The 27595-nt window shown below is 40.4% G+C and overlaps 1 protein-coding gene across 9 annotated transcripts; it reads left to right on the forward strand.

The window, feature by feature from the left end:
* The first annotated feature begins 322 nt into the window (after positions 1-322).
* Positions 323-26506, forward strand: ZBTB38 (zinc finger and BTB domain containing 38). Of its 9 annotated transcripts, XM_075417968.1 has the most exons (5): positions 323-337; positions 1170-1235; positions 1707-2138; positions 6627-6736; positions 20652-26506. In XM_075417968.1, the coding sequence occupies exon 5, from the start codon at positions 20652-20654 to the stop codon at positions 24228-24230; it is 3579 nt and encodes a 1192-aa protein (XP_075274083.1). In that variant the 5' UTR covers positions 323-337; positions 1170-1235; positions 1707-2138; positions 6627-6736; the 3' UTR covers positions 24231-26506. The 9 variants fall into 9 exon arrangements, 8 of the variants coding, with proteins under 8 accessions (XP_075274083.1, XP_009930227.1, XP_075274084.1 ...); XR_012763632.1 differs by lacking the exons at positions 323-337; positions 20652-26506 and adding an exon at positions 10586-12186 and having other exon boundaries at positions 697-1235; XM_009931925.2 differs by lacking the exon at positions 323-337 and having other exon boundaries at positions 917-1235.
* The last annotated feature ends 1089 nt before the right edge of the window (positions 26507-27595 follow it).

The raw sequence follows: 27595 nt of genomic DNA on the forward strand, positions 1-27595 counted from the left end.
TAAAAATCTAATTCCCACAATTACTCTTGCAGTCTCTGCAGAGGGTGATACCAATTTAATGTATGCGGCTGAACAATGTGCATGCTATTAATCTCAGAAGGTAACAGAAAGATGCTGAGTAGGTGATGTGAAATTTTTAATTATTATTATTATTATTTTTGCAGCTGTGGTTTAGTATTTCAAAATTATTTTTTTCTTAAAGACGACAGCACTTTAGTATCTGCATTGACCTCCATGATGTCAGAATGTCATTGTGCAACCGTAGCTAAGAAAAGCCTCCGAGAAAAAAAAACAAAGGAGCTTCGCATCTTCCAATAACGTGAGATGTGCATATACAGTACGTAGCATTTTGGAATTCATACTGTGGTAGTGAGTCGTTGCTTTCAGTTTGATTAGACAATCATTGTTTCGTTTTCCTTGATTTGACAGTGAGTATGCTTGTACGCTGCTTAAGTCTTCTTAGTGCTATCTAGGTCAGTATACTTAGGATAGCTTTTATGTTCTGTAAGTCTGACAGATACCGAGCCTGACAGAGATCCGCATCATTTTCTTTTATTTATTATATCTGAGGACAGAAAAATATTTTATAATTAATCAGAACTGTATACCACATAGCACCTACCGTTTCTGCATTGCAGATATATTTAGCTCTAACACTGCTTGTGGTTAACAGGGTGTAGCGTAGACACAGACAGCTGATCATGCAGTCAGACCCTGTGCTCGTGTGGTTTGTCAATACTGCTCAGGATTTTGATGGACTGTGAGAGAACAGAAAGGAAAGAAAAAGAAATGTTTTACTCGTATGAACGTTAGACCTTTGGTTATGCTATTTTTGCCATCATTCTCTTTTTATTTTATTTTTTAATTCGGAGACTTAAAAATTAGGAAAGCACAGCAAATGCATCCAGGATTTAATATGTGCGACGTGAAATCTTTCTGCATCGAGAGGATGTTGCTGTAGTCAATCCAGCGTTTCTCCAATAAGCAAGAAGATTGTTTTGTTTTCCTCGGCAGGCGGACTCAGCCATTGCACAAGCAGATTTTGATAAGAGTTTGAAATGCCTGCTACTGTATCGTTGTAGAATTTGGAGTTTGCTAACAGTGTTAGTGACTGGAGCTCATCTTGCATCACCAGTTGATGACAATTTTCTTTGTTCCCTCCCACCCAGTTGAACCAAGACTCTGTAGCTGATACGCAATGTCACTTACAACATTAATCAGATACTGCATTTAAGGTGAGCTGTCCCTTGCCTCCTCCCTTACCAGAGCTGTGCTGCAGTATGTATCTTACTCCTGCAAGCCTAAAATGGCAGGCAGGATTAACGTTGCTTGTGCTGTGTGCATGCTGTGTATTGAATTCATTATCCTGTGCCTAGTATCTCAAATGTGAGTATGTAAATGGTCTGTGTGCCATGTCATGCAGTAGCGAAGACTTGTTTGTGCTTCATTACAGGCTTAGATATTTGAGCATCACCTTAAGAATTCTTTTTTCATTTGCAATGTGGTGAGCTGTTAGCTTGTCATCACATTCAAACTACATTATTAGCCCTTGGAAAGGAAGGGAAAAAAAAAAAGCAAACTGTGCTTCCAGATGGTGTCACCCTTTTTCTTCTTGCGTTTACTGTAGTTTAAATAATGTATATTGTATTGTTAATTAATGTGAATATCGAATTAAAGCACTTGAAACTTACATATTTATTATGCAGGTAGGAGGCACGTCGAATCTATTTTTAACTCTTACGCAGTCCACGTTGTGCAATGGGCTTTGGTTGTCGAGTTTATATTTTCAGCTGTGATATCAATAGGCTGATTTTCAGTAAACGTGACAAGTGGCCTTTGCAGTGGTCAGCTTCAAGCTTTGAACCCTCTGAGGAGGAGGGAAAAAAAAAACCACAACCTTCTATTGCTGTTTCGGAAAACCTTGGATGAGGACATTTTTTTTCTCCCACTCCTGCTTTCCCTATTGATCAACTCGGTTCTCCTGATCACGGTCTATTCAAGCTGCTTCCCATCTGATTTTTGACAACTGCTTCTAAAAAATTATCAAGACGACCAAGAATAGAACTTGCCTCCATCGCTTTACATAAAAATGGCTGGGTGCATTGCCATGCTAACACTGCACTAAGTGCTACACGCAGGTAGGTTGAGATTTGCATGTTTTACTGATTTCTTGGACAGTGATGCAAGAACATGAAATGGGCTTTGGAATGTAGCTTTCGGTTAAAAAATGTATTAAACTGTTAATGAAAACAACCTAATATTAAATTGTTGGCTTCACATATTGGCATGACAATTGTTCTTATCTGTTTTTAAAAAAATCTATTGTGAAAGTAGAGCAGTCATGTCTGTTAAAATAATCATATGTACTAAGGGCGTGGCAACGCTTATGCAACAAAAGAATTTTTGAAAACCCTATTGATTCAATTGCATTTTAAAGCTCACTATAAGCATTACTAAGCTTGCAATTAAAATGCAAAAATAAAAATTGAGGTAGATAAGGAAAATGAAAAATATTTAAATTCTGTCGTAAGCGGGTTTGTGTTTTGTGCGAAATCTTGAATAAAGATTAATATGCTTTAATGCTTATATTTTCAGTATTAGCTACAAACATAAACCTGCAGTATTTCTTTTTATTTTAAAGTAGAAGGATTTTAAAGAGAGAGATTGACATAGATGGCCCTGTCAGCTTAAACTGAGTATCAGTTCATTGAAGTGTGTTTTACTTCACACAAAAAAAGGTTATGAAATAAAAACTTAACAGCCTTAGGTACAAAAACGTGAATTTGAGCATTAAGAATAAAAATTATGAGTATTGTATTACTTACACCAACTTTTGTAATGTATATGTTTCAGATTAATAGTGGGCCAGAACCAGTTTCCTTGGCAACCAAATCCTTTTAAAAGGTGCAATAGTAGAGATGTAGAAAGATGTTATTCTCCTTAATAGTAATATCACAATGCAAATGGAAATTTTGCAGTTGTTTCCTTTTGGTTCTAAATGAGAATCTGATCTCATTTTATGTTTCCATGCGGCTATCATTTCTTAAATGATGCCATGTTTATAAAGCTGTACACAACAAAAACCTGTTTTATTCCTGTTTTGCATTGGTTGTTTCCAGAAACGTACTCCGGTGTCTTTTTCTAATTTAGCCTAGTCTTGCATGTAGGTCAAGGTTTGTACTGTGTGTGTATAAAGGGATAGTTTCATTATCACAAGTATAAAAGTATCACTGAAATATTTAGCAGCTGAGAAATGCAGAGAATCAGAAGTATGTTTAAAGCTTCTTTCACCTTTGCTGAATTCAGCCACAGTAATGCTAATAAACCTTTCTTTAAATAGTGGACCTATTCAGAAGTTCAGGTAAAAACCTGTGTTTAACCACACTGGAAAAGAACTTCTGCCGGATCTTAAACAAGCCTTTATAGAATCGGCTCACTTGTGGTCTGCGGTAATTTGCAGACTTTACAGATTTTGCAAAATTTAACTATTGTAATTCCTTATTTCTATTTTTAGCTAATATTTTTAACAGTATCAGTAAAGTTAAACCTTATGTGTACCACAGGTGACTGCTTATACAGAATCAGATGTTACTAAATGTCTCCACTGAGCTTATAACATAGTGTATCTCCTTGTGAATCTCCTTTGTACGTGACTTGAGAATTCTCACTACTGCAATGAGACTTTTGCAGCAGGGTAGCCATTTTCCTTTCATGTCCTTGACTTTAAAATGACGAAGTATATTTTGTGTGGATGAGGACCCAGCACGGAAAATTAATGTAGACGAGGTATTTAGAAGCACAGCCAATTATCAGTAATAGCCTTGACAGTGTCAGTAATATCAAACTAATTCTCACTTATTTCTAAATATATCAGTTCAGTGCATTCCAAATAAACAGAGTATTAACTGTTCAGGAATGTGACTTGTGATATGTCTTGATAGGGCAATTCTTAATAATGATAATAAAACCATTTGTTTCATAATTATGAGATTAGTTTGACGCAGTGTGATATTCCCCTGTTCCACCTAAAGAAGCAGAACTGAAAACGTAATAAGCAGCATCTCTCAAGTGACATATTAAAGTTTGCATTATTTTGGAATTTGATTTATCTCCAGGAGCTTGCTTCTGCTGATTATTTTCCTGTCTGAAATGTTAATATGGATTGCGCCATTACATGTAGTCATCAAAATCGCATTTCTTCGTTTATTTCTTGTGTGGTTATTTTTAAAGGAAGTTGCTGAGCAAACGCTGTGTAGAAGCAGTCTATTTATTGCCGCTGATATTTATCTTTAGAAAAGATGGGGCACTTAGCGATAAACTGTTTTTATTATGTCTTTGTGTTCAAACATACCCACTCAAGGCATTTAAAAAAAGTGTAGTTCCGTTACATGAGCATGCTTTGCTACGGTTGTTTTAAATCCATCTGCAAATTTGCTCTTTTGTTAGGGGGTGCAAGTCCTCTTGTAATTAATATGACTGAACTCAAGTGCTTTCATGAGTCTGGAAAAACTCACTGGCAGCCCGTGAACGGTAATTTCTTCTTGCTAAAGAACCTGATTTATTTATTAAGGAGGAGTCTAGTAATTAGCAAGCTGTTTGCAGTCTGACTGTTGTACGTGGGTTGCTGTGTGCCTTTCAGTGGTCGTTATATCCAGCTAATGCGGAGTGTCAGAATGTTACAGCCAGAGGTGCCGTAAGAAATCTCGTGTAAACTTCATCCATTTTATTCTCCGTGGCTAAGGGGGCTAACTGGGGCACGTAGGAGCAGGTGCAGTTTTTCACACCTCCAGCACAGCCTGCAAATGTTATTGTTAGGGGCGCTTGGGGTTTTTTTGAGTTTTATCGTAGAAGTCTGATTGCTGATATTGAATCCTCCCTTTTATAATTGAAATGTGCTTTTATCCATGCAAATTCCATTTCTGCTTAACAGAAAAATCTATACAAAGCATAAGTAAAAATTAAGTCAAACTAAAAGTCATTCACTCAGACACTATCCTACTTGCTTTTCAGTGACCCTTCCGATTAAGGTTACTTCTGCCTCTAAACTTCATTTTAATTTGAAACTGCGGGTGTCTCAGTGTGAAACTATCTGTGTTCAGGCAATATTTGTCAGACTGAGACAGACTCTGGTACTAATGAAAAGGTACCAATTAACCCTTTTAGGGCATCTAGTGTCTGTTGTACTTTATTATGTGAATTGCTTTATTATGTTTCAAAAGGGCTGTATTATGCATGCTACATTTGAATTCTAGTAGTGTCAAATTTGGGAATTCTTTAGCTTTTGTAAGATCTTTTACTGCTGGAGCCCTCCAAATGTGATGTTTAAGATTCCCATTCCCCATAATATTTCCCAGTCATTTGTGAATGCGACTTTATTGGTATTTGAAGTAATAATAATGGCTTAATGCAATTTTCTTTCATTCTGGCCTTTGTTATGGGCAGATGTGAGCTATAAAATACTTATTCAAATCGAGGTATACTAAAAATGTACTGAGGTAAACGAACAAAAAAAAAGAGCTCACCTTCTTACCTTTTAAAGCCGAAGTAATGGATCCTGTATTTCCTGTATAATGTTATCTATAAAAGTATATGGTATATTTTCAAATGGAAGATGGATCTATGTATTCTTAATTGCTGCTATGTAAATACCTATCAGCTGAATCATAAGGCCTTATCCGTAAGGTTCAGCAGTGGCTCTGTGGAACAATTTAATTTTGTTTAGTATCTTTGAAATAAAGCCCTGTTCTGAATAATTTTTACACTATTATATGAGAACCTTATTAGGACGTTTGATACATAATAACATAAAATCAGGATGTTTGACAACAGTGAATAATCATTTAAGCAGAGAAATAAAGGAAGTGTATTCCAGAGAACAAGAGTTACCGAGAAATGTCATTATCACAGATACTACGATAGTATCTGTGACAAGAGATCGAAAGAAAAATGGCAGAATGGAAAGAGGAGGAAGTAAAGGCCTTTTGAAAGACTGAAATAAAAACATGGAGGCTTTTAAGATAAAGAATAACTCGTAATTGGTGTTAGCTGTTTATGTGGAGTCCAGGGATTTGACAAGTAATGATGATTGTTTCTCCCCGATTTGTTTTCTAAACTGGCAAATTTTGAAGCTAATCTTAAAATACACTTGTTTTTGACTGACTTTACCTTGTGAAACTTGGGACCAGACTCACTGAGGAAGCTGTGAAGCCTCCACTATTTGATGTCTTGCTAGGTCAATGTGCAAGGAATAATTTGGACATAGTTGAGAGGGGGGAAGGGAAGTACAGCCAAGCATTGTTTTTAGTCTAATTTTTCCAGTGACCCCAATGAAAAATTATTTTAAACTGGAAAACATCCATATATTTTTGTCTAGAACATATTATGAAACATTATGTCCAGTTTGCACTACACACGTTAAACCATAATAAAACCATTCAGGCAGGAGCGGTATTCACAATAGTGTGGTTAACAGTACTGTTTTACTGCTAGTGTGTTGTAAGCCTCCCGGATGTAGGTTTGGAGCCCTGCAGCACTCCAGGGAAAATTTTTATGAATTACACAATGTATCCGGAAATTAGTACTTGTCTAATAATTTAGTCATTACATTTGGATTTTCCCCTTTGCAGGCTGATACACGGTAGCCACAGAGTTCACAAAATTACTGAGATGGTTTTGCCGAGAGTACCTGTCAATACGACTTTTAAAAGACTCTAACGGAAGAACAACCTGATTTTAGGTGAGTAAGTGCATGGGGTGATTACAGGAAACTGAAATCACTCTAAAACTCACATAGAAATAATGCTAAAATATTTAACACTTTAAAACCACTGCATCACGATTTCTTTATTTTTTTGAGTTAAAGTTCTACCTTTTTTATAATCATTTAAGACATGTTCTCGCCATGTTGCTCTATTCTCATGTCAATATTGTTGGATTTTTCCAGCTCCTGCTGGATTTTTATTGCCATAGAGGTTGGACAAACAAAATCAGGCAGAACAGATCTTTGAAACAGGTGGTTACAGCCTCCAGTGATCTGTATAAACCAAACATACTGGCAGGCAAGCAAACCTCCTGAGCTTGCCAGAATGTTGACTCTGGATCCCAGTCACTAGTGTTCATTCCAAATCTGTACCATACAATAAAGGTAGAGGAACTCTTAGTGCCAATGCCCATTTCTAATACTGTTGGTTTGGTTAGGCTGTATTTATTGTTCATCTAATCTCTACCTTTATACATGGCTGTAATTAGAGGTTGTAAAAAACCTCTTGAATTGTGAGCTGCAAAGAGCACCTCATAAATTCCAGTATAGCGTTGTGATAAACAATCAGGATATTTCAAAATAAGAGTTTCACAATTTGCATGCCTTTTTCAAATATTAGCAGTTTCCTTTCTTCTTACTGTGAATGTGCAATAATAATTTTGGTTAAAATAAGTATGTCTGGTATCTGTGCTTTAGATTTGAGATATGTATGTATTGAATGAAAGTATCAGTGAATTCCTCATTAATTCATTAATTTTGAATGTGGTTCTTCCTATCATCGAATATAATTTGTGTTACAGAAGGGAAGTAGTTTCATTGATTACAGTGGCAATATTTGCACAAATTTCTGTAGGAAACTGTTTGTTGCACCAGTCATTAATGCTCTGATATCTCTAAGTAGAAATAAGTAATTAAGTAATTCTTCCAGGCAGAATGTAAGATAAGGAACCAAATTTAAAACAAAAAAACCCCCCTCTGGAATTCCTACAATATCTCAAAATGTTTTCTGCATTTAAATTTACTTTTAATACACAATGTTGTATGGCATATAAAATGGTAATGGATTTTCAGAGACAATAAGATGGCACTGGTGGTTTAAACTAATCAGCAAAACATTAAAATTAGATAAATTCAGGTTACCTGGACTTACAGAAGCAATGGGCTACAAAATCCAAGTTGTACCTCTTTTAGGTAAATTATCACAGAACACTTGCTCAGTATATTTTAGGTAGAATACTGGGCCATAACCTGTTTCCTTGGCAACCACATACGAATAAAAGGTGCATTAGCAAAGCTGCAGATGTGTGTCAGTGAATGCTTATTAAGCAGCCCAATGCATTTACATACCATGTGCTCACAATAATGCATGCATCTTGAAAATCACCATATAAAAAGATTTCTGGGCATGGCCCAATGTGGATTCTTAATACTCAAAGGTTTTAACGTACAAACCTCGTGTTTTCAATTGAAATATCTTGTGATTTTTTTTTTTTCATTGCACTTTAAATTGGACTTGCAATAACTGGCCAAAATTGGCATGGTAGGCTTGGCCTGCAAATTGGAACCTTTCTCCAAGATTCTGAATACTTATAGCACTGCTTTAAGACAACAAAATATGGATGGAAATGAAGGCTTACTCTGTCTCTCAGAAATGCTCAAGCATTCTAAATTTGAATCTTGTACCTGCATTTAGAAGCAAGTCTGATTATACTGTTTTACACAGTGACAAACTGAAGCCACTGAATAATAATGAAACTGGTGTTTCTTGTAGCACTCTGATTCTACCCAACGTAGCCAGGCAAAGAGATATGACCAAGTGTTGTCTTCTAACAGTCAACAACAGAAAAAGGCAGAGGGAGGCAGAGAAAAAACTGGAGAAGTCGCCAAAATGGCAGTTGTTCATGGACTTTCAGAATAAGATTGGGATGTAGCATTTAGGCCGTACTCACGCTTTCTGTGCAAGTGTTTGTATAATACTATTTTGCTTTATATTCCTGGATTTAAAAGAAGCTCAGATATATAAAATCAGTTTTGACAAATTTCTTTACTGGCTTCAACAAGTTTATGTACAGGTTATTTTTGGTCTTTCTTCTTAAAGTATTCATTTGTGTATACAACCCTTCGAGTTAACTACATTATCCCAAGATGATAAATCTTTAAGAAATAAGTCTAAAATGTTAGTCATTAAAAGACGGGAAAAATGGGGATCGGCAAAGCCTGAGGTTAAATTCAGTTGATGTAATCTGAGAAGTTGTTTATGTGACCAGTAGCCTAATCAAAAACCCCTTGAATCAATGAAAAGATTCCCATTGACTTTTTTGGAGTGTGCAGTAAGAGAGAAGGCTTCATGCATAACACTGAGATTTAGCAAATAAAGATTATCCTGACAATGTTAAACATTTCCGTAACTCTCAACAGTCAAGTGTAGCAGAATCTAGTATTAGTTCCAGATAGTTTGAACACCATCCAATGAGTCTTTTCATGATCCTGAACCATAAACCATGTTGCTGTATACCATCACGTGCTACAATACTGTTAAGGCTTTTGAGCAAGTAAGAGTTCAGGAAATCATTAGGGAGATGAAAGTCAACTGGTTTTTGCTTTTTATTATTTGTTGCTCCCCACCCGAGCTGAGCTCACTGTCAGGCCAGGATTTGTGCCTGGGGCATTTCACGCTGGTGGCAGAGCATGCAGCACAAACCAGAGCTGGAGCCATCGAGATTTTTTTCTTGCTGCCAGCTGCTACCTGCTTTTGCGACAGTCCTCCTCCACTGCACGAGCAGAGGCCCTGCTGTAGCTTTGAGGCTGGACATGGGCAGCAGGATGGAAGTGGAGGAGTAGGGCTTGGGCCGGGCCTCTTAGGATAGCACAAAATGGAGCATAAGAATATTTAAGAGCACACAGCCAACATTACTGTGTGTCAAGTAAGCTGTCAAACAGCCACTCAAGTGTGATAATTCAGAGTAATAGCTATCACTTATACATTGGTTTTGGCATGCTAAAGTTTAGCAGTATAACAGCAAAAACATAAAAATATTTTTGCAATGTTTTAAGGAATATTGGAAATCAGTGGTGGCCAGTTAACAGCTTGAAGACCTAGCTTTCAAAATGGCTGTGTCCAGCCACCCAGCAGACCAACTAAACCAGGTGTTTCTGGGGGAAGGCATTAAGCTTACTTTTCAGTCTAGCATGATTTGCTACATCAGCTGTAGTACAGGGCAAGCACGGCTGCACTGGCCTGGCCCCCAGCTCACCCGACTGAGGAGAACAGTGGCCCCTGAGCGTTCAGCTTGGCTGCTGCTCCTGTGGATGTCGGTTCAGATATTCAAAGGATGTTTCCTCTGAAAACTGGACAATGAGAGGCTGGGTTCAACTACTGCTTTTATTTTGTCTTTCCGATAACTGAATGGGTAACACAATACCACATAGCAGTTGTCCAAAATGAATAAAAAACAAATGTTGAAGTTGCTACTTTTGTTTAAATCTATTCAAATATATAAATTACTACATCTGACAACAGTCAATAACAGGAAAGTGTCTGTTGTTGTCACGCTGTCAGTAAACGTAGCTTCATGATTGCAATTGATCTGTGCTAGTGAAGGCTGTGAGACGTCCCAGAAGTGTAGGAGGCTAGAAAGTGGCTTGTCAGCAGCACATGAAAAAATGAAAGACTTAAATGGAAAATAATACTGAGATTGTTCAGAGATAGCAAGATGTAAAGTCAGCTGATTCTCAGTAGCAGCACAACATAAGCTTTTACACTGTGTGCAAAAGAAGAATTTGGATTTATGTCAGTTATGGCTGTTGCTTCATTTTCTTTTTTAGACTCGTGGAGAGACAAAGGTATAGTTACACCTTTAAAAATTGCTTGCGTGTGTTCTGTTTAGTGTGCCTGAATTGCCTAATGCCTAGATTGTACGAAGGCAAGGTGTCTTGGAGAAAGACTTTCTTTGGTGCACGTGCACAGCTCGCACAGTTTGAGAGTCAAATGAGTGCTGCCAGGCTCAGCCAGAGCTGGAGGAGCAGGCAGCTGCTTCAGGTCTCTGTACCTGTGCTTCTTCTCCCTTCCTCGCCCTCCACTCAATGCTCGAGAAGAGGAGAAGGGTTACACAAAGGAACTCATGCCCTTACTCATGTAACAGAAAGGAGAATGAAGCCACTTTGGGCTGCTGGGTCCTTCTTGCGCCCCACATGAGTGAAGTGTTGGTCTGCCTGAGGGTTGAAGAGGAGCTGTGTTTTCCTCCTTGGCAGCATCACTGGCTGCTTTGACCCCAGCAGTGAGAGCAATGAAGACCACCATCCATCCAAGCGTTTTTCTCATGGACGGGCTGGCCTGTTGTAGGCACTGAGAAGGAAACCAGTCAAGCCCTGGCCAAAGTCCTGTCACTCATGAGGACTTTGCAAGAGTTGGTAATGCTATATATGTTGTTTCCTGAACTGAAACTGCTTGACTAGAGAGGAACATTGGAGCATTTTTTTCCTAGGCAGTCTGAAATACTCTTAAGGAAAGAATACCACGTGCCAAGAGTTGCACAAGTGAGATTATCAGACTTCAGCAAAGCACCCAAGCACCACCACTTCAGTAACCTTGGAACTGTTCTATACATTTTAAAGAAGTAAAAGTTTGCTGACAATTTTCTCTATACCTTGCAATTTTACCATATAAGAAGTAGCTAAACTACTTGGACTTCTATTTAAAAAGAACATAATTTTGTGTGAAGTTATATGCAATCATTTACACGTTTAATGGGAATTGGTGCGCATACACTAGCAACATTACTGTTTTAAAGTATATAATTTGTACCGTGGCTTACAGCCCGAAATCAGGGCTGCAGATAACAGATAAATCTTCTCCGAGTTCTCCCAGATATCACTGTAGTCCATTCACACAGGTCTGACTGCAGCACCCGTTCCTCCATTTTCTTTGCATGCAATTGGTTTTACATGAAGCATTATAATGAGAATGTAAAATCTCGGGTGCAGCCAAGACGGCCTTATAAAGAATGTCTTACTCTGAAGAATATTTTTAATACACAGGGAGCTGATGGGACTGTGAATTCCAAATAGGTCAAATTATATGTATATATGGAAATTAGTACCTTCAATTACAATACTAGTCACAGAAAAGGTGATTCTTTTTTTTAGTGGATGAGCGGAAGTTGCCTTAAGAAAACACCCCATCAAAAAAAAAAGGAGAGAAAGAAAAATAACTGGTCAGTTTTCTCAAAATCTGTTATATTATCTATAGCAATTAAGACTGCCAAAGAATCAAATGGTCAAGTACAAATAAATTAATGTATCTAAGTTGGGGGTATTTGCTATACAAATGATGGTTATGCATCTGATTTTCAAAACAATTTTAAATAATCAATTTTAATTAAGATTTAGGAGGATTAATAACCTAGTCTTCCTTAAATTTGTTTCATGTGAGCTAAAAAGTTGCTTGTATTTATTGTTCTTCAGTAATGCATTTTCTTCTTTTAAATAATTACAACAGGTTTAGTTTAATCCATATTATTGTATTGTTACTGGTAACACATTTTTCACAAATACTTCTTATGGCGCTTGTGCCAGAAATCTTTATTAATACATATTAATATGTATATATGCACCTAAAACAATGATAAAGAAACAATAATAAAGAAACAATAGTAAATAAACTATAGACAAAATCCAAAATTAAAAGTAACCTACATGTGAGTATGGAACTTTGCTTCTCACTTATGTAGGTTGGAATAAAAAAGAAGGTTGTGAAGACTTGGGCACACACTTTGCTTTTGCAATCAATACTGCTGTGTTCTTCAACTGTTTGTTCCACCTGCCATAGCTGTTGGTAAACAGCTACTGCTAAGTACAGCTCGGTTTGTCATGAGAGGAAAGACTACAGGTTTCGGTGGCAGGGAGTCCTCCTAAGCTAAAAAAGATACTCAGTGCTTCAGTAGGTGAAGCTATGTGTAAGAGTTCCAGTGATCCAGAAGCAGTCATTAAGCTCTCCACAGAGAAGTTCAGTATTTCAAAGATGGTCTTTTAATGTGGATTGTGTAAAATAGTGAAAGAAAATGGATGTATAGATCAGTCACTGAAATTCTGACAATTTCCTGACAAGAACAAATTTCTTTCCGTATCTTTTGAAGAACCAGAAAAGCATATGATAGTTCCAAGACAGAATGCTGGAAAAAAGACCTTCCCTCATTATAATAGATGATGTGTCTTGTGTTGATATTAAATAATTTCCTCAGATGATCAGCAGCAGCTACCATGAAGGCGGCAGAGTTCTAACTTCCAGGCGCATCGAGGGCGACAATGATGAAATAGTTCATGCTTCTGGATTTTTTTTTTCCCCTAAAATGAATGGGTTCCTACTACTCAGTGTTTCTAATGCATTGGCTTAGGATTTGAAAACAATGTAAACTGTCCAGTAAAACCTCATACACAATAGCTTGTAAAAATAAACACAGGTTAGCCTTGGGCAAAATTACTGTTTCCAAGCAAGCTTTAAGACAACAGCAAACTGTCCATTTTTCTAGCAATGTTTTGGACCTGTCTCAAAGCCCAGTTTTTCTCTTAAGCTTCACGATTCCGGGTACTGGGAAAACAGGTTTTGCTGACTGTTTGAAGTGGGAGCAGAGGGAAAGAGCGCATAGGAAGGCTGTACCAGATACACTGGAGCATCTGGCTAAATGAAATCAAGCTACTTCCTCCTTTATCTAGGTAAGCATTTGCTAATGCTGATGAAGCACTGGTAGTATGGTTGCACTTGATTCCTGAGGTGGTAAATAATCGAAAGAAACCAGGATTAGAGAATAAAACTGCTGCTTAAAATAAACATCCTGATGATACCGTATGGGTTTCTAGATAGGCTTTAAAAAAAGGTAACTGATACAATAAGGAAAATAAGGGAAATGTGACTATACTTCAGTAGCCAAACGTAATGTACATCGGGTGTTATTTTTTCACGGAAATGGTTCGGCTCTCCTCCGAGGGGGACGTTGCAGCAGTTACGCACGGAGCCGTGTGCCTCCACGGACGCTTTCTCTTTCTTGGTACGAGAAGGGCTCTGAAGGGGAGGAAGGCAATCGGAATCCTCTGTTAGGCTTAAGAGGAATTCGGCATGCTCTGGGCAAAACCGCGCTGCTGAGCGCGGAGCAGGGGGTCGGACGTAGGGAAGGCTGCATTTCCTCCTCCTCCTGAGTTTACAGTCCTTGCCTATAAACCCCTCGGCTGACACGCTGATTATCCCCGCTGGCTGCGTTATTTCAGCGCCAGGCATTCGCTGTAAAATAAACACGGGAAGGACACGGTAGCCGTTAGCGAACGCCGACGGGAAGCCGGGGAGCCGGCATCCGCCAACCGCGGGCGAACGCGCCGCCAGGGGCCGTCGGCGCAAGATGGCGGCTGCGCCGTCCCGCCGCCCTCGGCCGGCCCCGCGCCGCCGCGCGCCGGGCGGGAAGATGGCACCTGTCGCGTCCGCCCGCGCGCACTCCCGCTGAGCTGCGGCCTCCTCCCCGCGGCCATGGCTGTCACCGCCAGGTAGCTCCGCCGCAGCGAGTGAGTCCGCACCCGAGCGGGAAATGGCCGCAGCGCGTCTGTCGCCGCCGGCGACCACCATATTGCCGGCGATCGCGCCTCGCCTCCTCGGCTCCGGACTCGGCGCGGAGCCGCGGCCCGTGCCCAGCAAGCGCCCGCGAGCTCCCTGCGGCTCGCGGCCCGCGCGAGAGGCTCTGGGCTGAGGCGGGAGCTGCGCGGACGCCGACGCGCCGCACCGGGGCCCGCCGGCCGTGCGGGGTTACGGGGCGCTGCCCGGGCTTCTTGCCGCGGGGAAACCCGGCCTTTCCCCTCTTGCTTTACCGGGATGGGGGGGGGGGGGGGGGGGCAACGGGACGAGGAGGGGGCGCCGACTGCGCGCGCCCGGCTCCAACGTGCGGGCGCAGGGCGCGAGGCGCCAGGCCGGCTCCGCCGCGGGGTCGCGCCGCGGCTGGCGGGGGCGCGCACGGTGCGGCCTGGCGGTGTCCGGAAGGGCCGGACGGGCGGCGGGAAGTGCCGCGCTCCTTCGTTGTTGTGGTGGGGGTTTGCAGAGCGCCCCGTCACGGCGGCACGGCGCGCGCTCTGCAGCGAGTGACGTCTGGGGACGGGCGCGCGCCCGCCCCGCGCGGTGTTGGGGCGGGGCAGGCTGCGTGCTGCGGGAGGGGGCGGGGGAGGCTGCGGCGGGGAGAAAGGCGGCTCTGGGAGAGCGGCTCATCCGGTGGCGTCGGGCATCCGCTGGTGGTGACGTCACGGCCCTGACGCTCGGTGCCGCCCCCCAGCTGCCTGCGTCAAAAGTCACACAGCGGTGCGAGGCTGGGAATAGTGGTGCAAAGCCATAGCGCTTATGAGGCTGTAACAGCTAGAAAAGGTGGGTGCTCTGTGTAGGGAGGACACGGGCAGCGGGAGTCTGAAAGGGAGAAAATGCAGCTGTGGAGACAGCGCGTAGCTGCGTTGGCAGGAGCGCAAAGCTGCGTGCCACTGCATACCGTTACAGGTAATTAGACGTCATTAAATCTTCCCCGCGTGCCCGAGGTTGTGAGGAGACTGAGGGGGCCCTGGAGGAAGCGGTGAAGTGCTTCCGTGAGAACCTGAGCGGCCAGCACGGAAGTGGTGGTTGGGCACCGGGTTTCCAGGTGGGCAAGGGTCAGGAAAGGAGGGACTGGGGGGGACGGGACGGCGTACTTGGTTTTGTTCAGTTTTTGTTTGGTTTGTCTGCAGTGCCTGTCCCCGTTTCTGCTCTAGAACAAAACGGTGCCCTTTAGCAGAGTTAGAACGGCCTTTCTTGGCTGGGGAAGTGGGCCGGGAACGGCACAGAGTTGTTCCTTCAAAGTACGTTAATAGAGTGGGATGGACGTGAACGTAAGAGAGTTATGGTGTGAACATGTTCCCACAGTGTCACGTTGGTAAGTACCAGAAAATATTGGCGTCTTTAAAATCCCAGGAGAAATGCGCGGAACAGGAAAACAGAGGAAGAACTGTTACTACAGTTTATCAAGTGTCTTGCTCTTCTTGTTTGCCTGGCTACTAGCAACTGGTCCTAGTTGTTTTTTTGTTGATGCCACTAGCTTGCCTTTCAAATTTAGGTGACCAAAGTGGAATAAAAGAATCTCTGCCCATAGGTGATGGGGTACACTTGCCTGGCAGTGGATTTCAAAACTTTAGCAAAAGTTAAAGTTAAGTTACTGTTTTCACAAAAAATCTGCAAATAGTAAGGTAACTCCCAGTAAAAAGTTCTGCTGTTCAGAAGCTCAAGTTATCGATAGGTGCACAAAAGAATATTAAGTTACACTACAGAGGTACTGTTCACATTCCTAAGAAATTATATACATCTGGATTGAGAGCAAAAACTATCAAAATAACACACACTGCATCGGAAAAGGATGGTTTAGTAGGCTGAAGAGTTTTGTTGACCCTTAATAGGTCAAATGGTATTTACATATGTTTTAGGCAACATTTATAAATACCACTAGAATTTCTTTCATAATTCTATAATAAAAATCATGCAGAAGAGTAGTAATGTTCCAAATGGAGTTTCCAGTGTTTTAATCGAAAATGTTTAGTAATAATACGTCTGAAAAGTTTGATCTCTGTGTATCTTGGTCTCAGTAGAACTCCCTTAGAAACTGAAGAGCGGGTTTTCCTTTTGCGGTATGACCTGCAGATGGAATGCAAAATATTCCTAAAATACTCCATTTATGTGTAGGCTAGGTAGAGTATTCTGATTTTATAGCATTTCAGACACATTTCTCACAAATGCAAGACAGGTAAAATAGAAGGCAGTGGAGAATCATTACACATGTGAGTAAGTGGACTATTTGGGGAATGCACAGGTTGAGGCAGAGAAGCAAAAAGTGTTGGCTCTGAAAATCAATTTTCTCTGGAATTTTTTTGTATAACTTTCCAATGAGATAAATAGCAGATGGTTTAGCACACAGCAGAAAAAATAAATGTCAAAATAGCAAATAATAGTATCTGCTGTTCTTACAGAGGGAATCTAGTTTGGTGTTTTACTGAGCATACCAAAATATCCAGGACTACAAAAGCTGGCAATCTATGTACATGCAAGTAGGAATTGAAAATACTCACTTTTCTCTTTGGGAGGATAAGTTTTGAAATAACTGCTTGAATAATAAGTCTTCTGCTAAAAACATTCTGGTTTATAGGCCTTGCTTATAAGTGCCTCTTAGTATAGAAGTAGCAGTCTGATATATTTAGCAAACAGTATGTCAGATGATGCGTCTTTGAACTAAAACCAGCAGTCTCCAGTAAAGAAATGGAAAAAACACAGGCAGGTTCCTATGGGGTAGTTCACTGGGAGGTAGAGTTGACATCATTTATTTCCTATACTCAGGAAATAACTGTATCAATAGCTCCTGTTGTGAAATGTTTGTGGTGTCCGAGTTGGCTTCTAATACCAGATCACATGAGCAAGTCAGATGTAATCTCAGACATTGTCAATGAGAAAAAAGAATCAATTATGGGATAGTGGCTGCTTGCTTGAAGAGAAGTGTTCTTGTCAGTATTCTTTCTGTAGAAGACTCGATGTGCTACAAACTATCTACAGTTATCTATGGGTTTTCAGATACCGAACCAGAGCAGATAACCATACCTAACTGTTGTGAATTTCAGGTTATCATTCCAAATGAATAAATACCTCTTATTTTAAGCCAAATAAGTGTAATAAACAAAAACTAGGATTTTAAGATTTAAGGGCACAAAACAACGTGTTTAGATTTACAGATGCTGTAAGTGACCAGATAATCAAAATAATATACATCTACATTTCTATCACAGTTATACTGATGAATTCATTTCTTGACATCCGTGGCATATATAAGCATCAGAGGTGTTTTTTGTAAATCAGAGTTTTGATTTTTCTGAAATCTGTGCATGGGAAATTCTGAGTCGTTAAACTGTATTAGAAGTTTTGGTCATTTGCATAGACAATACCTTCCTGATAGAAACAGTGGCCATGCCACAAGGTACAAATTTTACTTCCAGGCTTCATCCATAACGTACCAAATTATGATCTTTTTCAAAGCACATTGTGTTTGCCTTCACAGTAGGGTTGTCACTGGTTTTTGTATCCTTTGATTTGCAGTGAAGTAGTTGGTGGATTTGTGATAAAGTGTCCAAAGTGTGACTAGATTAGCTAGAGCGAGGCTGTATGTCCCATGTTCCTTCCTCAGTGATAAAGACCCTATTTTCAAGACAGGATTACTTCTGAATAGCTTGGGTGAGAGAACCAATGTGTTCTAAATGGCCATTGCTGTGTGCTTAGTGAATATGGGTCAAACCTTTCTTTCACCATTTGGATCAAACCCATCTTAATCAATATATTGGCATTTTTAATGTAAACTATTTGAGGGTGAAGGTCATAATAAACATTTTCAAGCTTAACGTTTAAGTTTGGAGCAGTAGATGGAATGTTTAGAAGGTACTCTTAACTTAGTAGAGCACTGCAGTGTGGTACTATTTTAAACCATCTTATAAAATATCTGTAGTTGGTCATTTTCTTTAAGGTGTATTTGGATTCCACAAGTTGAAATAAAAAGGTCTTTAATAAATATGCAGATTGTTTTACTGTAGTGATTGGTAAGTGTCAGTAGGACAACTATTTCTTCATGACTGGAAGCCAGAAATGGGCAGCAGTAGTTGAAAACACTACTCGGAGACAGAAAAAAGGAACAAACCTCATTATATGGTACAGATCTGAATCTGAACAAAACAAAAAAAGTAGTCTGGTTAAGTCAGAGATTTTCTCCAGATCCATACTGTCAAATTAATCAACTTTTTCAGTCTCTTTCTCACTCATATTTTGCATCTTTTATCTCAGTTAAACCAGTATATTCATGCGGTAACAGCCTGGCTAATCTAAACATTTCTTGTCAGCATTAAACCTCATTATCATACATTTGCAGTTATTCAATGGTATTTACTATTGCAATTAAATCTTATTATTTGGTAGATATTAAGAACACACTGCCAAATTATAAAGTGTGAACACTATAAATGTAAGCTATAAGTGAATAAAAAATGTTCTATTACTGTACTTGTTTTACCCACTGGATTTATAAATTCACTTACTTTAAATTCAGTTACTTATACATTTTCAGTAATTTCAATGTAAGTGTAAACTTTTTATCTAACAAAATTTCATCAGTATTTAAAAAATAATAGTCTGTTTGCATACTGTTATACATACTATTGTTTACAAAATTGTGTTGCTTGTGCATTCAGTTGTTTATAAAGCCTTATCCTGTAACTGAAACTTTATTGCATGGGATCTCTGATCCCTCTTTTAAATATCAGCGTAATAAGGGGATCAAATGCAATTGTGTTGAGAAGTCAGTGTTGTAATTACAAACAGCCCTGAAAACAAAGTCCTCAGTACCTACAGAACTACAGCACTTCAGCCTTCCCCAAATACCCGAGCCGCGCGCATGGGGAGTTCCTCAAGGGTTCGGCGTGAGCCTGAGCGGATGCACCCACACCTGCTGGCACAACAGAAAGCTGGGCTGTGGACCCAGTGACAGGCACGGGGTGGGCGACAGGACTATGCGGTGCATGAGGAATTGGCTGGATGGTTGCAGCCAGAGGGTAGTGGTCAACGGCTCAATGTCCAGATGGAGATCGGTGACAAGTGGTGTCCCTCAGGGGTTTGTATTTGGACGAGTGCTGTTTAATACCTTCATCAACAACATAGACAGCAGGACCGAGTGCACTCTTGGCAAGTTTGCAGGTGACACCAAGCTGAGTGGTACGGTCGACACCTGAGGGACAGGGTGCCATCCAGAGGGACCTGGACAAGCTCGAGAAGTGGGCCTGTGTGAACCTCATGAGGTTCAACAAGGCCAAGCGCAGGGTCCTGCACCTGGGTCGGGTCAACCCCCGGTATCAATACAGGCTGGGCGATGAGGGGATTGAGAGCAGCCCTGCCGAGAAGGTAACCGAGGGGTGCTGGTAGGTGAGAAGCTGGACATGAGCCATGAGTGTGCGCTCGCAGCCCAGAAGGCAAACCATGTCCTGGGCTGCATCAAGAGAATCGTGGCCACCAGCTTGAGGGAGGGGATTCTGCGCATTTGCTCTGGTGAGACCCCCTGGGAGTCCTCTGTCCAGCTCTGGAGCCCTCAGCACAGGACAGACATGGACCTGTTGGAGCGGGGCCAGAGGAGGCCACAAAAATGATCCAAGGGCTGGAACACCTCTCCTGTGAGGACAGGTTGAGAGAGTTGCGGCTGTTGAGCCTGGAGAAGAGAAGGCTGCGGGCAGACCTTAGAGCAGCCTTCCAGTACTTAAAGGGCACTTAAGAGACAGATGGGGACAGACTTTTTAGCAGGGTATGTTGTGGTAGGATAAGAGGTAATGGTTTTAAACTAAAAGAGGGTAGATTTAGACTGGGTATAAGGAAGATTATTTTTACGATGAGGGTGGTGCGGCACTGGCACAGGTTGTCCAGAGAGGGGGTAGATGCCCTATCCCTGGAAACATTAAAGGCCAGGTTGGACGGGGCTCTGAGCAGCCTGCTCTAGTTGAAGATGTCCCTGCTCACTGCAGGGGGGTTGGCCTTCAAAGGTCCCCTCCAACCCAAACTATTCTATGATTCTGTGCGGGGACAGAGAAGATCCTCTGCCTCCTGCTGAGGAGCTACTGGTGTTGCTGCATCCTTGATCTGTACATAGATTACCTTCAGTATTTTTAAATTGAGTGAACCTAAGATGACTTCAACCTGAAATGCTATGACAAAATTTTACTCATTCTTAAAAGTGTAAAAATAAATAAATTAAAAATATATATAAATGTATAACTATAAATCTGTAACTGAAATGGATGAAAATGCCTTCTAAATATATTTTTTTTCTTGTAGATGACAGTCATGTCCCATTCAAAGGATCTCAAGGACGACTTCCACAGTGACACTGTACTTGCCATTTTAAATGAACAGCGCATTCGGGGTATTTTATGTGATGTCACCATAATTGTGGAAGATACCAAATTTAAAGCCCATAGTAATGTGCTGGCAGCTTCAAGCCTTTACTTTAAAAACATTTTTTGGAGTCGTACTATCTGTATTTCAGGTCATGTACTTGAGTTAGATGATCTCAAAGCTGAGGTGTTTACAGAAATATTGAATTACATCTACAGTTCCACAGTAGTTGTTAAGAGGCAGGAGACTGTAACGGACCTTGCTGCTGCAGGGAAAAAACTGGGAATATCATTTCTAGAAGATCTCACAGATGTTAATTTTTCAAGTTCCCCCTCCCCATATGCATACTGCATTAATGAAAAAGGGACTGTCAAAGAGGAAAAACATGAAAAGAGACATGAGGACTCTGCTGTGACAAATGGACCACGAATTACAAATGCATTCTCTATTTTTGAAACGGAAACCAGTTTGTTTTCTCCACTTGATTTGAGGGCAAACTTTAAAAAGGCATCTGAGACAATACAAGCTCCCAGTGTCAACCTCGACAGAAGCGAAGTTTGCAAAGACGCTGAGCCAGCCAGTACACTGGCCGAACACTCCTATGCAGTGTCCTCTGGGGGAGATACTTTTCAAGGAACCCCTTTTCCTGAACACGACAGCAGCCCTTCATACACGGTAGGCGAAGACCACTATGAAAATCTCCAAGCCACACCACTCATCCAGCCGGGAAAACAAGCATGTAGTACCCCTAAAACAGCCTTTAAGCCGCAGGGTACGGGGGTGGCTATAGCAAAAGTACCGGCCTCTGCAGGAACCACTACAGAAGCCCAACACGAAGCAGTTACTGATCAGACAATTATTTCCTTTCCAAAACCTCAGAATAAAACAGGAGATTTCCATTTACCCAGAGAAGAGGAGAACAATTCTGCTAATGCCTCTGGATCCGTGGCAACCGTTGTTCCACCTGTTTACGACTGTCACTGTTGTGCAAAGTCATTCAGTGACAGGGCGTTACTCAGTACTCATCTTCAGCTCCATTCAGAGCGTCAGGAAACCTTTGTATGCAAATACTGCAGCAAACAATTTGCAAATCGAAACATACTGGAGAGTCATGAACAAGTCTGTCTGAGATCAACTAGCTTATCGGTTCACAATGGAAATGAGCAAAATTTTGCAGATAACTATACTGCTACGGATGGAAGGAATGGAAGTTCATATGCAAATGCAGAGCCTCTATTGTCTGAAAACAGCATCACTGATTATTCTAATGCAAACTGCACTTTGCCAGAAACAGATCATTTGGTTAAAGTCGTTGATGGGCAGATACTGTATACTTGCATCGTTTGCAAGCGTAGTTACGTAACATTGTCTAGCCTTCGAAGGCATGCAAATGTGCATTCATGGAGACGAACATACCCTTGTCACTACTGCAATAAAGTGTTCGCACTAGCTGAGTATCGCACCAGACATGAGATCTGGCACACTGGAGAAAGACGGTATCAGTGCATTTTCTGTCTGGAGACTTTTATGACTTACTATATACTAAAGAATCATCAGAAGTCTTTCCATGCAATTGACCATCGTCTCTCAGTGAATAAAAAGACAGCCAATGGAGGCTTAAAACCGAGTATGTACCCATACAAACTTTATCGACTTTTACCTATGAAATGCAGGCGACTACCTTATAAGTCCTACCGAAATTCTTCATATGAAAATGTTCAAACAAGTGGCCAGGTTAACGAAACTGCTTCTACTAACTGTTTCATTCCGAGTTCTCTTAGCTCTGAGCTACCACCACTGAATTTTCAAAGTAATATAATAGCAAACAACAGAAATCTTGCCTTGGACGTATCTTCATGTAATGATACAGCACCTTCCACGAATACTCAGAATTCTTCCTCCTGGGGAGTAGGTATCTTAAATTCTGACCTGCAAAGGGACTTTTTCACAGCTGAAAAAACAGTTTCCACTGCTGCAGATGACTCTGGTTCTCAGGAGCGTGATTCCTCGGTTGTGGCTTTAACTACTGTGAATGAAAACTCAACCTCTGTCATAAGTTACAGCAGTTCTGCACCCTCTGTTATAATGCACAGTAGCAGAGTTTCATCAGTAATAATGCACAGTAAAACAATCACTTCTGTACAAAACAGTAAGACAGAATCTTCACATAATCTACCTAGTCAGTCTGTAAGTGATGATTGTAAATATGGCTCAGATAATTATGCAAAGTGCATTACAAAATCAAAAACTATTAAGGAGAAAAAGAAAACACTGCTGTACAACAGAGCAGAAGCAGCTGAGGATACGCAGCACGTCACAGGACCTGGAGGTTCATCTAGCAAAACAACAAATACTGTCCAAGAATCGAGTAAAACTGAAACGTACATTGCAAAGCCTGCCCTACCTGGAACATCTGCTGACAGCAATGTTGCGCCTCTTTGTCAAATAACAGTAAGAATTGGTAACGAGGCTATTGTAAAAAGACATATATTAGGTTCTAAGCTGTTTTGTAAAAGGGGACGAAAATCTAGACACGAGTCCAAACAGGACAATCCAACTGAGGAGTCAGAAATGGAGATAAAAGACAGAAGCCCCTCTAGGCTCTACAGCTCAGAATGCCTGGAGCTGACAGAAATGTGTGATGACGTAAGTGACCAGGACTCCAGCGATAAACCCTGGAGACCCTATTATAATTACAAACCCAAAAAGAAATCCAAACAGCTAAGAAAAATGAAAAAGACCAAATGGAGGAAAAAGCACGGAAGCAAGAACACCTTTATGGAAAGCCACAACACATGCAGTCGAGAGTATGCGCTCAGGAATGCTCCTGAGGAGAAGGCGATCAGTCAAGAAGAGAACACAGAAATGCCTAATCTTCATTGTGAGCTCTGTGAAAGAGATCAGTCTTCCACTGCAGAAATTCAAGAACACGTACACTGGCATGTAGCTACTTCAAAGCCTTACATTTGTGAATTATGCCAAAAACAATTTCCAAGTCCGTCCACTTTAAAAATGCATATGAGGTGTCACACTGGGGAAAAGCCCTACACTTGCAAAACCTGTGGTAAATGTTTCTCAGTTCCTGGCAATCTACAGAAACACGAACGTATTCACCTGGGTGTCAAAGACTTTGTCTGCCAATACTGTAATAAGGCGTTCACTTTAAATGAAACACTCAAAATCCATGAAAGAATTCATACTGGAGAAAAACGCTACCACTGTCAGTTCTGCTTTCAGAGCTTCCTGTATCTTTCTACCAAAAGGAACCATGAGCAAAGGCATGTACGTGAGCATAATGGAGAAGGATACGCTTGCCTTCAGTGCCCCAAAATTTGCAAGACAGCGGCTGCTCTGGGAATGCACCAGAAGAAACATCTGTTCAAAAGTCCAAGTCTGAAAGATAGGAGGGAACAGTTTTGCAGTGAAAGCACTAAACTTTTGGAAAATCCACATTTCCTTGGCTCAGAAGGAAGCGAAGTAAAAAATACACAACATGCAACTCCAGAAGTTATACTCTGAGTGACAGTTGTGCAAAAGAGAAGAAAAATCCCAACATATACTGGAGAAAATATAGATGCATTGAACGGGGCAACGTCTCCACTCAAATTAGTATCATTTACTACGATCAAATTTCTTCTTCGAAACATGTCAATATATGCAAAAGAAGGAAAAAAAACACAGTAAAGAAAAACTAATATTTGCAATAATCTGAACTTAATATGAAAGACCCAAAATACTTTTGCCACAATAGACTTGTAACAGAGAGAGAGAAAGAAAAAAGAAAAAAATATGACCAACCAAAACCCTTCTACTTAGCATTACAGGAAACCAGTCACTGAACTATCTTACAGTGCTGTTTTTGAGTCAGAATCATTCTGGGCAAAATAAGTGTGTAGGTTCACAGTGTACTCTGTAGAAGGACGTTTTGCTGCAGGAACCATATATTGCATTTTTTAACAAAAAGCTTCGTGTTTATAAACAAAATAATTGTAATTTAGTGTATTCTAAAGTGAAGGTGGGAAATGTTTCATGAACTTGGGTATGCTGAAGTACAGTTGAGTTTTGGCGTGCTTTTCTGTAGCTCAACATTTACAAAACATATTCAGGAGTTTAAACTTCTTTTCCTTTCCGTATTCAGTTTTGTAGTTACCATAATAACCGTGAAGTCTGAGTGCTTGTGTGGAAAGTATTCCAGATTTATGATATCTCTAGGACATTATTAATAAAGATTCAGTGGAACTCACAATAGCCAGTCTTCCAAACTGCATAAATCCCAATGTCAGTGGCTTGGTAGAGCTATATTCAGGTGCATTTATACAAAGAAAATTGTTCTCATGAGACAGCCTAGCTTAAAGAAGTCCTGTATTTAAACGTCCACCTCCTGGTGGGTCTGCAACTCCCGTCTTCTAGAAATATCATCCTTCTCAGCAGAAGAGGAGATTTAGACAGAGTCTTCCTTCTCATCCTGGAATAATGCCTGGAAAACAAACGACAGAGCAACTCCCCTTTAATACTTTGATTTTGGGAGGAGTAGGTAAATACTCAGATTCTTGCTTCCATATATATCCCCTAGGCAATCCATATATAAACAGGGGTAGGGCCAGTGTGGGGGGTTCCCGGTCATCCCCATGCCTTAGATACAGCGTTTGACCTTCACATGTCCCTTCTCAGTGATCCCCCTAACCATGCCAGCATCTGGCCCCGGGCAGGCTTTGTCACAGCATCCCCTCGCCCAGCGCAGCGGGCCTGTAGTAGGGAAGTGCCGGGAGCGGGTTGCTGGAGGAAGAAGTGCCGCCCTTTCTGCATCCCTCATCCTGCCGCACCTAAGGGTTATGGTGAGCTTTATGGCGTCACAGTTTGCCAAGAATCGGGAGAACAGGCTTCTGAAAGACATCATTGAGATATTACAATATTATTTTGTGAAGATGTGATTAATTTTAACTGAGATAAAGAGATTAAAAAAAATTCAAAGAAGGTGTATGTCTACAAGTTGCATTTTATATGATAGGGCTCTGTTGTACTGTATCTGCATTTCCAGTTAGTCACGTACGTTCATCTCTGTGATGTGTTAAAAAATTAAGTCAGGACAAAGGTTAGTGATCTTCAGCTTCATTTGACGTACAAATATGGTACACAGTTTGTTTACTTTGTCTCTTGAATATTTTAAAAAAAACTATAGCTTGGGTACAATAAAACTACAATTGAAATTATAATACAGTATTGATTGAAGTAATAATATAGTTCACTTATTTATTCTATCATTGGTGAATGCTGTGAACCCCTTGAGAAATTCTGGTTTCATGGCAGCTTTGGTTCCATTAAGTAAGGATAATAGAAGAGTAAACACAGAAGAAAGTACACAAAGATATCTTCTAAGTGGACTTGTGTGATGAAAATTATAGACCAAAGCAAATAAGGTAGAATATTTATAAAGATAATTTTACACATATTTTATATAACTGTATAGTTCATAAGAAAAATATTGATAGCTTGTGTCAGGTTGGGGGGGTTTGTATATTTTGATAAAAACACAATGACTTTGTAACTCTGTATATTCTCTACAGTTTATAGCAAAGGAGTTTTAAGATGGCAATGTCATGTTTATAGTTCAATTGTGGCACTTTTACTACAAGTAAACACATTGCAGTAATGAGTCAAGTATTAATGACCAAATTAGAATTAAAGTAAGTGTAAGAGACGGTAAATACTATACGTTGTCAAAGACTGTAATTTGCTACATAATCGCATCTGTATTTTTGTTTAGAAGAAAATATTAAATGCAGATGTTAAGGATTGATAGAGTCTAATTTTATTTTTAGAAAGAGTGATTATAACTGGTTTTGCTTAATTAAAATAACATCTTCCTATTTTTCCGTAAGTCTCTCCATTTTTTAAATTATGTTAATACTTGCATAATCTATGAGATCCAGAGATACGCATCTTCTAATAGTTATTTCATTAGAAGATTAAGCAACACCATTACCAAACATTCCCTTCGTTAAGGTCAAAACAGTGAATCGAGAACATGCCAGAGCTCAAGGGAAGTGATGGTATCTCCTGGCATTGTACCATTAAGGGTGAACGCAAGGCTGAGGTGAACAGCATCGACCCGCTCAATATCTTAAAGGACTTGGAAGACAGGTGAACTGCGTTTAATGATTCGCAGCATCTTAAAACATATTTTCATGAGGACCCAAAACTTAAAAATTATTTTCTTTGCAATTCTGATAGTAACCTTGCAGTATAGATTGTGTATTTTTACACACTGTACTTCAAATCTTTTGGGGCTACCATCAAGAAACATAGTTCAGAATGCAAATATCTAATTGCATAAGGAAATATGAAGATACATACAAAACAGAAGATTACGCATATTCAAAGTACTTCCCCCTTCAGCTAGGTGTCACTAGTCTGTAACTTGCATTAAAAATCAAGCTAAATTATTCAGGTCTTTTGGGGACAGTCCTCAGGAGAGATGCATAACAAAAAATTTAGAAGTTTGCTGCATGTAACAAATAGATTTTTCTCTATTTCAAATGCTAATTAAAAAGACAAGTGGATCATCCCAGAGTTTGTGCGTGTGAACCAAATGTTAGTCAATCCTCATTATTGACATGCAAAATCAGCAGAAGTATACTGAACGATACTGCTGTCTTCTGTGAAGTGGGATGACGTGACACAGCTGAACTACAGGCAGAAGCGTATGAAGTAAGCCGCTAAGTGCCATCATCACTTTTATTTGTTCTAAACTTCCTTAATATACCAGTTATCACTACAATTCAACATAAACAGATTATCTTGCAAGAGCAGAGAGATCCCTCTGCTTACATCCTCATTGTTAGAGGAAGGAATCTTTCCCCTAAGTTTGCAAGTTGGCACACCAG

This window comes from Opisthocomus hoazin, chromosome 4 (genome assembly GCF_030867145.1).
Source record: "Opisthocomus hoazin isolate bOpiHoa1 chromosome 4, bOpiHoa1.hap1, whole genome shotgun sequence".
Classification (NCBI taxonomy): domain Eukaryota; kingdom Metazoa; phylum Chordata; class Aves; order Opisthocomiformes; family Opisthocomidae; genus Opisthocomus; species Opisthocomus hoazin.

Excerpts from the sequence above, each read along its gene's own strand:
- ZBTB38 (XM_075417968.1), top strand. The coding sequence starts at position 20,652 with ATGACAGTCATGTCCCATTCAAAGGATCTCAAGGACGACTTCCACAGT.